The following is a 13,130-nucleotide window of genomic DNA, read 5'->3' as shown; positions in this document are numbered from 1 at the left end:
AAAATGATAGCGGTAAAACAATTATTGCATCTGAGTCAGCCTGGTGGCTTAGTGGTAAGTACTGTGCGGTGCTATGAATGAGACCTGGGTTTGATTTCCAGGCCAAGCTTCTGCTTCTAGCCTAGCAAGGCCTGCTGTAAATGCAAGTATTCATAGCCATTGGACATCTCAGTTATTGCTGAGTGGTGATATCCAGTAGCCAGACAAGTCCATGTTATCTGGATTCCCAAGATAGCCCAGTTTGGGACTGCTGCTGTGATGACTGAGCTGAGTTAGAAATGGGGGAAACACCCTGGGCAGATGCAAAGGCTCACAGAGTTATAAGCCCAATAAAGGCTGGTTCTGAATGAGCTGGAAGCCCAAAGAAACAGAAAAAATTGCCAGGTCCAAACCAAAAAGTAAGCAATATAGCATCTGAGAGCATGAGTAAGCAAAGTTATGGTTTACTCAACAGATTCTATGTCAAAATGAATTAAATGAGATTAGATAACTCTAGTTTATATTGTACCTTTGTTTGAACAACTTTCTTGTTTACAATACTAGAGTCCTCAGGCCGGAATACCTCACTCGACTTCTCCATTTTACCTAAAATTTTCTCTTTAATCTGCTGTTTCTCTGCACGTCTTCTTTGCCTGTGAAAAATATTAGCTGTAAATGTAACTTCACTCTGACCATAAAAATAATCTTTAGTTTCCTGCAATACATAGCAAACCATTAGGCATAGCTACAACCTACCAATTGCCATTTTCAAAGCAGCTTTAAATTAGATTTTGTGATTTTAATCTTCTAGAAGCTCTGGTTTTGTTTCAGCATGGGTATATTTTTAGTATTAAAGTACATGATAAGAACTTTAGCCCAATGCACTGAGACAAATGGCATTCAGCACACTTCTCCATCAGTAAAATGCTGTCTCCATTCATTTCTCCCCTCTCATAACAAAGACAGTTTGCTCTACTTTTTTCTAATCCTCATTCTCCTCTTTTACTGGCCTTTCAAGAGCCTGCCTTCTGCTACATATAGCTGTAAAAGAAAAGCCCACTGATCCAGGAAGCTGACAATAAAGCATAATTGCTTACTTGTAACAGAGGTTCTCCATAAGCAGCAGGATAAATCAGCCAGGAGTGGCTGATGTCCTTCGATAGCACTGATATGGCCCCAGCTCTCAGAGCAAAGAAGTTTTTCCGAGCATGCACAGGAATTCCTATGCACTGTCGCTGTCATCAGCTCCTCAGACTCTTCCAGAGTGTTAACCTTAAGCTGAGTAGTCTACTTTCCAGACAAGTGGATGATAAATGTATGGGCTCAATTTATTCTTCTGTCTATGAAGAACTCCATTACAGGTAAGCAACTTTGTTTTCTTCATCAACAAACAGGATTAAATCAGCCAAAACATGTAGGGAATCCAAAGCTGAGAGCTGCCTTGTGAAGCAACTACAAAACAGACAACCTGGACTCCACCCAGTGGAAAGTGGTCGACAGCCTGAGTAAACAGGCTATACAGAACTACTTGACCAAAAGACTCTTCTTGGACATGCTGTTCAGGCATTCATGGGATGTGAAGGTGTGACAACTAAATGGAAGTTTTGTGATGTCTTCAATTGAAGCGGCCCTGGCTTATACTTGATGTACCTTGATAGAATCCGTGATTTGTAATCCCATCAATGCGTAGCAGCGAGCTTTTCAGTTCGCTAGCCAATTAGAAAGAGTTCTTTCAGCAACTGCCCTTACCATCTGTTGGAATCAAAGGATACAAACTGTTGAGAAACTTCTTAGCAGTGGCGTAGCCAGAATTGATTTTTTGGGTGGGCACAAGGTTAACATGGGTGGACTGTAGGCATGCAGGCCTACTAGTTGTTTTTTTACTGATAAATAATGCCAAATTATGCAGCATAGCATTCACATCTACGCCTAAGTATGAGGTTTACTTAATGATACAAACATAATTCACGGTGATTTGTGGTACTTTAGCCTTCTTATTATTACGATTTTATACACGGCTCCTACCTGTCCATAAATTTTGAGAGAGCGGTTGTGTTGCTTATATTTAAAATTGCTAACATCTCAAAATATAGATATATATTTTTACCTTTGTTGTCTGATCTTTGTATTTTTCTAATCAGTTGGTCCTGGTCTCTTTTTCCCATTTTTTCCCTTATAGCTCATTTCCTAATTCCTTTTCAGTGTCTTTCTTCTATTACTGTCTTCTTCCCTTCCACACACACACACACACACATACACGCTTTCTCTCACAGACTCCCTCTCACACACTCAAGCTGTCACTCTCATATGCTCCCCCCCCCCCCACAAGCTCACATTCAAGTTCTCACTTTCTCACCCCTCCCCAGGCTTATATTCTTATGCACACACAGACGCACATCCAGGCACCCATTCTCACCCAGACTCCCATTCTCACCCACAAACCCATGCTCCCTGTCTCACCCACACATATTCAAGCTCCCATTCTCATCCATACATATACACATTTAAGGTACTATTCTCACCCACACATACACACATTCTAGCACCCATTCTTATCCACATATTCAAGCTTCCATTCTCACCCACCCACACAAACCTAGGCTCTCATTCTCACCCATATATACACACATTCAAGCTCCCATTCTCACCCACCCACAAACCCAGGCTCCCATTCTCAACCACACATACACACATTCGAGCTCCCATTCACCCACATATTCAAGCTTCCATTCTCACCCACATACACACCCAGGCTCCAGTTTTCACCCACACACACTCATTCAAGCACGTGCACAGCTTCCGCTTTCTCCCCCAGAGCAGGAAGATCAGCTGCCTCTCCTGCTGCCACCGGCCTCCTGCTATCTTCGGACCAAACGGCCTGCCGAACTTCCTGTTTGGGGGAGCGGAAGCGCCGCGCACAGCTTCCGCTTTCTCCCCCAAAGCAGGAAGATCAGCTGCCTCTCCTGCTGCCACCGGACTCCTGCTATCTTCGGGCGTCGGCCGTACTGCCCGCTGAACTTCCTGTCGGGGGGGGGGGGAGCGGAAGCGCAGCGCACAACGTCCGCTTCCTCCCCCCCCCCCCCCAAGCAGGAAGATCGGCGGGCAGTACGGCCGACGCCCGAAGATAGCAGGAGTCCGGTGGCAGCAGGAGAGGCAGCTGATCTTCCTGCTCTGGGGGAGAAAGCGGAAGCTGTGCACGGCGCTTCCGCTCCCCCAAACAGGAAGTTCGGCAGGCCGTTTGGTCCGAAGATAGCAGGAGGCCGGTGGCAGCAGGAGAGGCAGCTGATCTTCCTGCATTGGGGGGAGGAAGCGGAAGCTGCGCGCGGCGCTTCCCTTCCCCATGTGTGCCGTGATGGCGCGCGAGGCGTGGGTTCTCTTGTTCGCTGTCGCGGGGATGGGATCCCGCGACAGCCTTGCAGTTCCGGTGCCAGTTGGGTGGGCCTGGGTCTAAGTTGGGTGGGCACCTGCCCACCCAGGCCCACCCGTGGCTACGCCACTGCTTCTTAGTGAGGTGAAATCCTCTTGATGTAATATGATAGGGCTCTCTTTCAGTCAGGAAATGAAGAGCCCATTTTCCTTCGTGTGCACATGGTTTTGAAAAGAACATAGGCAGCACAATTGACTAGTTGAGGTGGAATGCAAAAATCAGTTTTGCAAAGAAGTTAACAGAACAATTCTCGTGTGAAAAAATTGAAGTTATGGAAAATAAGAGATCAACACACGTAAGCTGATCACTCTTCAAGCTGAAGTCACGGCTACAAGGAACACCACCTTCCAGCTAAGAAATTTCAGGTCCAGACTCGAGAGATTCAAAGGGAGGTTTCATAAACTGAGCCAAGACTAAACTGAAGTCTCATGGTACTGTGATTTACTGACTTGGAAAGCCACAGCCCTTTCATGAACTTTGATACTAAAGAGTGGAGAGACTGGAGCTCAGTCCATCTGCTGATGATAAACCACAATGGCACTGAGCTGTACCTTGACCGAAGAGCTACTGAGGCTTGATAACGAGAACAAGTGATGTCCATATAAAGAGCAGGTAGTAAAATACTGCACAGAGCGGCAGTAGCCACAGAGGCATTCACGGAGCGGGATGCCAGTGGCCAGTGGTAGGTGTCCACCTTCACGGAGCGGAAGGATGGAGGGCTGTCATCTCCCAATTAAATAAATAATAAAAAAACCCAGGGATGGGATCCATCAGTTCTAGAGGACGCATATAAAGAGCAGGTAGTAAAACACTGCATGGAGCGGCAGTAGCCACAGAGGCATTAACGGAGCGGGATGCCAGTGGCCGGTGGTAGGTGTCCACCTTCACAGAGTAGAAGGATGAAGGGCATCCATCTCCCAATTAAAAAAAGAAAAGAAAAAAAGAAAAAAAAACAGGGATGGGTTCATGGGCTTATAGGTATTACCAATTATTAGGCTTTTCAATATTTGATGATAGTTAATGTGACTTTCAAGGCATTCTTCACTTTCGGTGCATGTCCGGCATGACTCCTTGCTTCAATGACAGGGGAAAAGAAAAACTGATACTTCACACATTTCCAGCATTGCCCTCTGCTTCATGGCAGAGAGCTATGCTGCCGCTTACCCAACTAATCAAACTTAATATTTCACTTGGAAGCAGCTCCAGCACTGCTCTCTACATTAATGGTGGGGGTGAAAAGGGAATTAGAACATAAGGTTACTAAGGGAATTAGAACATAAGGTTACTAAGAGCCAAGAGAAACAGTTAAGTATGAGAACAAATGTGTGAAGCTTGCTGGGCAGACTGGATGGACCGGTTGGTCTTCTTCTGCCGTCATTTCTATGTTTCTATGTTTCTATGTTAAGAAGGTCTCTTGGACCACATGAGAAGATGTCCAGATAACCAGTGTTACAGTATGCAGAGAAACTCTTCTGCTTGAAGTTATAGGACTTCCTGGTTTAAGGCTTCGTATCTGAAATCATAATGTCCTCCACAGTGCAGGAAAGGAGCAAGGAAGAAACTACCTTGCACTCAATATGCATGTTGTGAGGGAAGAAGGAAGGATGGAAGATTCAGGTGGGAAAGTTTTCTGTCCTCCTGGGTGATGAGAGCCAGAGATACCTCCCAAATGAATGGGAGGTTGAATTGACAGACGGAAGAGGTAAGTGTATTAAACTTGACACAGCCAACCGGGAGCTATGATAATCCTCCTCACCCTGTCTTTCAGAATCTTCTGGATAGTTCTGGCAATGATTGGAATTGAAGTGTATGCATAGAGCAGACTAATGCTAAGATTTACCACAAAAGCATCAGGAGCTGATCTGTAGCTGCTCAGTCTCATGGAAAAGAACTGATTAACCTTTCAGGTGTCTTCCAAAGAGAACAGATTTATCACCAGTACTCCCCAACAGAGAAATAGATCATCAGTGACCATCGAAACTGGACACCACTTGTGAGGTTGCAGGACTCTGCTAAGCTGGTCTGCCAGCATATTCTGAATGCCCAGAAGTTAGGTCACCTGGAGGTACAAGTTGGGATGACAGGCCTATGACCAAAACAGTAGGGTTTCTACAGCAGTAGGGTTTCTACAGCAGTCTATGACCAAAACAGTGGGGTTTCTGCAGCAGTCAAAAAAGCAAATAGAATGTTAGGAATTATTAGGAAGGGAATGGTTAATAAAACGGAAAATGTCATAATGCCTCTATATCGCTCCATGGTGAGACCACACCTTGAATACTGTGTACAATTCTGGTTGCCGCATCTCAAAAAAGATATAGTTGCGATGGAGAAGGTACAGAGAAGGGTAACCAAAATGATAAAGGGGATGGAACAGCTCCCCTATGAGGAAAGGCTGAAGAGGTTAGGGCTTTTTAGCTTGGAGAAGAGACGGCTGAGGGGGGATATAATAGAGGTCTTTAAGATCATGAGAGGTCTTGAACGAGTAGATGTGACTCAGTTATTTACACTTTCGAATAATAGAAGGACTAGGGGGCATTCCATGAAGTTAGCAAGTAGCACATTTAAGACTAATCGGAGAAAATTCTTTTTCACTCAACGCACAATAAAGCTCTGGAATTTGTTGCCAGAGGATGTGGTTAGTGCAGTTAGTGTAGCTGGGTTCAAAAAAGGTTTGGATAAGTTCTTGGAAGAGAAGTCCATTAACTGCTATTAATCAAGTTTACTTAGGGAGTAGCCACTGCTATTAATTGCATCAGTAGCATGGGATTTTCTTGGTGTTTGGGTAATTGCCAGGTTCTTGTGGCCTGGTTTGGCCTCTGTTGGAAACAGGATGCTGGGCTTAATGGACCCTTGGTCTGACCCAGCATGGCAATTTCTTATGTTCTTATATAAGTCTGCGCCTCATTGCTTGTTTATATAAAATACAGCTACCTAATTGTTCGTCTAGATCAAGATTCTCTTGCCCAAGAGCAAGTGGGAGAAATCAAGCTCTTAACATATTCTGGATGGCCCATAATTTCAGCAGATTGATCTGCAGGTGACATTCCACTCAGAATACCTCCTAGCGCCACAGAGCACATGTGCATGCCCCCCAACCTCTGGTGGAGGTATCAGCAGACAGCATCACTTGATGTACTGGGACATGCAACAGAAGTCCTATCGCCAGAACCACTGGGTTTATCCACCACTGCAAAGAGGATAATGGTTGGAGCAATTGAAGATACTGTAAAGCCCACAGAAGGCATAATATGTGAAGGCGAGTCAGAGAAACAACATAGTATCACACAGCCATATTTCCTAGCAGGACAAGGACCAACCTAGCTGATGTCTGGTCCTGAAGTAGAAAGGACCTCACAAGGCCCACCAAAGCCTCTGATCAGGCAGGAAGGCTTTCTGCTGAAGCAAGTTAATCCAGGCCTCTATGAATTGGATCATTTTGGGATGGAATCCAATTGGAATTTTAAAAATTTACAGGATAGTGCCTGTAGTTCAGAGATGTGACGAGCTGAACATATTGCCACCAGGAATACAGTCTTCAATGTTAAGAGGCGTAGTGACAGACCGTGCGCATTGGTCTGAAAGAAGCCCCGGCTAGAAAGTCTAATACCAGATTGAGGTTCTATAGCGGCACCGGCCACTTTAGGGGCGAAGTTGCTTAACCCCTTTTAGGAAACGGGTCAAATCCGGATGAGCTGATAGTCTGATTCCGTTCACTTCAGCTCTGAAGCAGGAGAGGGCTGCTACTTGGACCCTGAGGGAGTTGAGTGACAACCCCTTCTTCATACTGTCCTATAGGAATTCCAGAATCATGGGGATCTTGGCCATCCGCGGGAATATCCTGCAGTCCTCGCACCAGGCTTTGAATATTCTCCAGATCTGTATGTATGCCAGAGATGTTGAGAGCTTGAGCACATGGAGCAGGGTGTCAATCACGGCCTTCGAGTAACCGCGCTTCTTCAGGCGAGTCCTCTCAAGGGCCAGACCACAAGAGAGAATCAAGATGGATCTTCGTGAAGAATTGGGCCCTGCTGGAGAAGGTCCCTGTTTGGAAGTAGACACAGAGGGCTCCCCGCAAGGTGTCTTTGCACGTCTGCGTACCATGGGTGTCTTGGCCAATCCGGGGCCACTAGCAGAACTAGTCCCCTGTGGTGTTCTATCTTGAGGATGACCTTGCCCAGTAGTGGCCATGGGGGGAAGGCGTATAGTAAGCCTTCCTCTGGTCAGGTGTGGATGAGAGCGTCGATCCCATGAGGCACTGGATCATATGCGGAATTCTTCTGTGCATGTGCAGAATTCTGAGCTCAGAGCTAGGTCTGATGTTGCCACCTACTCGTGGCTGATTTAATCCTGCTTGTCAATGAAGAATCGCAATATTAGCCCAGAGTGCAACAGTTAATGCCCAGAATCTCCATCTTTTGTTTTTGTTTAAATTAGGGCCTAAAGAAAATCTAAGAAACTCTATTCACCAAAATACCTTGCATACTAGGAATATCATTTTGAAAATACTCTCCTATTGTAAGAAATATATATATTTTTTCTCTTCCTACCATTCTATCACCCGTAAAATTTTCCAAATGTACATGCTGGCTGATAGCTGGAAGAAAGTCTTCACTAATCAGTACTGCCCTCTAGTCATTTGAATTACCTCAGGAGGATACAGTGCATTTCATTCACTCTCTCAGGTTTAAGAGCATCACATCCAGTATAATTTTCTTCTTACCTCTTTGTATTATCCTTTTCTTTTCTCATTTCAAAAGGCTCAATGTTAGCTTTTAACAACTGAATCTGTCCAGGAAGGTTTTGTCCTAACCATGGCTGGTGTTTACTCTGGCAGCTCTGTTGATATGCAATGAGATTCTGTAGTGGGATGAGTTTTGGTGGTTGAAATGGTAAACTTGGAGATAATACCTAAATTAAAATACACAGAACCAATAAATATTGACCGAGTAAAACTGATCGCTTACAATTAGGAAAGACTACAAATGTAAATTAAATAATGTAAAGAAACATGCATTTCATAACCCACTTGAAATGCCTATACTTTTCCAAAATCCAATAACTGCATGCATTCCCTTTGCATTCCAATTCCTTCATCACTGTTTATCCCTCAAGAAATCCCTTAGTGTTCCACAAAATTGAAATGTGTAATTTTTCCAGCTGGAAATGTTAAGTAAAGCACTTTAATAACCTTCCAATGACTGGTACATTTATTTATTTATGTTACAGTTCTTTCATACCACCCAGAACTATTTGTAGAAAACAGAAATTTTCTGTATCCAAGGGATTATTTGTCAAATTTATATCCTGCCATTTCCCAAAGCTTAGGGTGTACTCAGCTCATACTTTATTCCAACAATAAACAGAAGTATTCTCTGACAGTGACCATCTATTTCCTAACCTGTCATTTAACTTTTATTGAAAAATAAGATGTTCAGCTTGGAATAGATATGCATGTCCATTGGTTGGGAAGTCTGTAAACTTTTAAAGAACATTACCTTGTTCTCTAGAGTCAAATTAGCCTTGAGTAATGCTAATTTTGTTTGCTGTAATGGGATTTGGAAGGCTGTTCCCATTACAGGTCGAACAGGTAGTATGGGAGCAGCAACATGAGATCTTGTACTTGGAGGAATCAACGGTAAACGATTAAGCTGCAGACGCAGTAAAGGAATTCCAGTTGGATTCTGGTAAGGCTCACGAGCAGGAATACTCTGAGTGCCCAAATGTTTGTCAGCACTGACAGTTGTGGCGTTCTGTTGTTGAGAACCAAGGGCTGGCTGGTAATCATATTGATCCAGGTTAAGATGCTTAGGCGGTCCCTTGTTCACAATATCTGCCCACCTTTTCTTTTGCTCTTCTGCTTGCTGGATGGCTTCGGGGTCATACTGATTCAAATTTAGATGGGTTGGTAGATAGGTTTTGTTTGCCAGTGCACAGGATAGGGGAACTTTATGTTCACTGTTAGGTGGACCTCTCATCTCTCTTGAATGTGGAGGAAGCCGAGCAAAAGCATGGGTGACATTTACTGGATTTATGTTGAGTGGTTTGAATTGATGACCAGGTTGAAGTTTAAGCAAAGGAAAACCATTTGCAGCAGCTGTATTTTTGGTAGTTGGAAGGAGTGTAGGTTTCTGAAGACCTGTAACTGGCATTAGTAGATTAAAACATTTACTGGAATTTATGGAAAACAAACCCTGAGACACTAGATGATCACTGGTCTGTAACTCAGGAGGATGTAAATGACAACTCAAATCTGGAGGAGCCTGGGAGAAAACACAAGTAATACACCAGGTTAAAGCAGCAACTCCTTACTATGTATATACATCGACTCATTCTTAACAAGAACAGGAGAATGGAGAAAGTAGGAGGGAACACTATTTACAGAGAGCTACACATAAAGCAATTTTCCTAACAGAATAAAAAATGTAAAACAGTTTCAAGGTACTGAACAGTTCGCCAAAATCTATGTCCTAACATTTTAGTACCCAAAGAAGGTATAGCAATATCACCCTTTGCAAATATAAAAAATAATAAATCACAAACAGACAAAAATATTTTATTTTCCATACCTGTGTATTTTCTTTGTTGCTTTTTTCAGGCAAAGCATTAGCTTCCTGTCTGTCAGAGTTGGTCTCATGATTGATTCTCTTAGTATCTGTTTTACTAACAGACAACAGTAGTTGAGGCTTTAAAGAAAAATCACAAGGAAGGGCCTCCTTAGGATAAACTGGCAGAGACTGAGCAGAATCAGTACTCTTCAGTGGATTTTCAGCTTGGCTTTGTTCATGATGAGAAGACTGAGGTTGCTGCAAAATTTGCTGCATATTTGGAATATTGGCAAACGATGAACCCACAAATTGCATTAAACTCATGAAGTTGATTTGCTGCAGCTAGAATGACAAATATAAAAAAAAATGATCATGCTCTTTCCTCTAAATAGCTTTGTCACTACTTATGATTTAAAAAGCATTAATTGAGGAGATCATACAAATTATACCACTAAACCCTAAATAATAAACAATTCTTTACATAACTGATAGCATGGTTTGCTTTAATGACTAAAATCGATGCAGAAAGGACAACATAGCTAATGTAATACTATGAAGATAAGACCTAGGTTCAATTCTTCCTTTTGGTGGAGCTGGGGACTTATTTAAGCTGCTGAGGGGATTCACTTAGGGTCTGGGTAGAAGAGAGAGCGACTGCTACTAGAGGAAAGGCCCTAGTCACTGCAAGAACAAAGTTGAAAGGGTCAGCCGCTAAGGAGACTTCTCCTTCAACTCACGGTCAGTTCAGGAACATGATGTCCAAGTCAACTGTCTATGGAGGAAGGGTTTAAAGACGGAAAAAACAGAAATACAAAAAATTTAAAATAAATCAATGCAGAAATATAAATTACATCATCCTAATAATGGGCAGTTAAATAGGGAATTAAAACATATTCTAGTTTTATTTAAACTAATCAAGGCTACCGAATTTTGTAATTAAAAACATAATTGTTTTATTTACTATATGAACTTAGAAGTACAAAACCAAAAACATTTTGAATTTTGTGTTCTTCAGCTAAGATGGATTTCTAATTATGTACTCCAAAGAGAAGTCTTCTGAATGCTCAACAAACAAATTAGAGAACTAAATGTTGCGCTGGTGGTGGACCTTTGGCCTAAGGTGGGGAGGCGGAGCTGACTAGGAGACAGAAGTCAACTGGAGCTTCGCCAATACCAGCCCTCGTTCCCCGCAGGTTGAGCCCTTGGGTGCCGGGACCGGCTGGTCTTAGGCGGGCCTCCGTGTGACGACTCCCACTAGATGAGACACAAGGGTTGCCGAGGACCAGCAGAGGTATTAGGGTACCGGTATAGATCCGGACGAGACAGGGATCCAGAGACCTGGGCGCCAACAGGAACAGGACAAGACAAGGGGCTTCCAGGTAGAAGAAGGCCGAAGCCTCAGAGGCCAAGTCCAGGGAGATAGTGGAGGTGAGGTTGAAGACAGGCTAGAGTCAGGGCAGGTGGCTGAGCAAGGCAAGGTACAATGGAGCAAGGGACAAGCCAGAGAATCAGTCCTGAGCATGGTCCAACGTAGCAAGGGTCAAAGCCAGAGAAGCAATCCTAAGCGTGGTCCAACGTAACAAGGGTCAAAGCCAAAGAGTCATGCCAGCGAGACAAGGAAGGGACCAAGGTACGGGTCAGGAACAGGAACTAGGAATGGAGTCAGGATCAGGAACCAGGAACAAAGTCAGGATCAGGAACCAGGAATGATGAGCAACGAACAAACGTGGAGACCTGTTGCCAAGGCAAGGAACTAGTGGCGGGCCCTGCCCTTTATAGCAGGGCCCGATGACATCATCATCTGGGGCCATCGACAAGCTTCCCGCCACGGCCCCTTTGAAGGTCAGAGCGGTGTGCGTGCGTGCACCTAAGGCCAGGGCTCGCAGGGGGCTGAGCAACGGCATCTCCCCACGGGGAGACCCGCCGGGAACTGGGGAGGTCCGTGGAGGAACCAGGAACAGCCAAGGAGGCAGTAGGTGCTTGGGGGCGTAGGCAGCTGCCCACAGCCGTGAGTGAGGATGGTCCAGGTCTGGAAGCAGTGCTGCAAAGGGGAGTAGGGTGGTCGCGGGCCTACCGCGGACAGGGCACGCAACACTAAAAGCTGCATAAAGCAAAACTATTCAGCTGAAAATCAGTGTTCATTAATGGTATGTCCTCCAGAATAATTGTGTGACTGCAGAGCTAACCAGTGGTTTTAGAAACAAACCGAGGATCCCTTTACGCTTAAGCAGTAGGTTCCTGTATCCTGAGCTTATGCAGAGTGTCTCAGTTCTGTAATTAATCTAATGAGCTCAACTCCGGATAGGGAGGAGGAAGTGTTGGCGTGACCAGTAAACTGCTTTCTGAGAACACTTATTACAGGTACGCAACTTTTTTTTCTGTAAAGGCAAGCAGCTCACCAAAGTCAAATATATGGGGATTCCCTAGCTAAGAGGTAAATTTTAAAAGCCTGGTGCTCACCAAAATTGAGAGATGTGCACACATGTAATATGTGCACACCAAGCAGATTTTAAAATCCGCCTAGATGCATGCACATCTCCCAGGGCACAAATATTTCATTCCAATTCAAGAAGGGGTGTGGTGTGGGCGTTCCATGGCGTGGCCAAGAGATGTGCACGAGAATACTTGTGTGCCCAGATCCAGTACCGCATAACTTTATTTCTGCTATTGAAGAATTGTAACTTTAAAAAAAAAAAAAAGTTATTTCTGAGGGGTTTAAAGAGTCTGGGGTAACTGGGGGGAGTGCAGACTATTAAACCAGGGAGTTGGGAGGATCTAGCTCTACCCTGGTGAACTGGTGGACGAACTGCTGAAACTGGTCATGACATGGACATGTGCCGGTTATAGAATTCCTCTACTTACGCGGCTCACAATTGGATGTGCGCAGCTGTGCGCACCAAGTTGCAAAATAAGGTGCCCAGGCTATTTTACAACAAATGCGCATATGTGCACATATTTTATAAAATTGCTGCATCCCTGGGTGCATGCAGACGCACACGCATCAATTTGCACTCACACGCCCCCTTGAAAGTTACCATCCTTGAGTTGTTTTCTAACAAAAAAGGTTAAACAACAATAGCCTGACCAACAGAGCAGAGCAATTCTTTTTGCTAGAGGAAAACTCAAATTCTTGTTTTTTGTTAACAGGAAGACAACACTAAATGAAAGAATGGGCTCTA

At 44.2% G+C, this 13,130-nt stretch overlaps 1 protein-coding gene across 5 annotated transcripts in view; it reads right to left on the bottom strand.

Annotated features, from left to right (window-relative positions):
- The window catches only part of CPLANE1 (ciliogenesis and planar polarity effector 1), a 453,269-nt gene that overhangs the window by 163,880 nt on the left and 276,259 nt on the right, over positions 1–13,130 (bottom strand). For all 5 annotated transcript variants that reach the window (XM_029578626.1, XM_029578651.1, XM_029578642.1 and 2 more), the window contains exons 32-35: positions 9,973–10,293; positions 8,902–9,666; positions 8,127–8,314; positions 509–632 (exon numbers count right to left, since the gene is read on the bottom strand). In XM_029578626.1, coding sequence (XP_029434486.1) covers positions 509–632; positions 8,127–8,314; positions 8,902–9,666; positions 9,973–10,293 — 1,398 coding nt within the window. The remainder of the gene's footprint in view (positions 1–508; positions 633–8,126; positions 8,315–8,901; positions 9,667–9,972; positions 10,294–13,130) is intronic.

Source organism: Rhinatrema bivittatum, chromosome 1 (genome assembly GCF_901001135.1).
Source record: "Rhinatrema bivittatum chromosome 1, aRhiBiv1.1, whole genome shotgun sequence".
In the NCBI taxonomy this organism is placed as follows: Eukaryota; Metazoa; Chordata; class Amphibia; order Gymnophiona; family Rhinatrematidae; genus Rhinatrema; species Rhinatrema bivittatum.
This window is presented reverse-complemented; position numbering and strand designations above follow the sequence as displayed.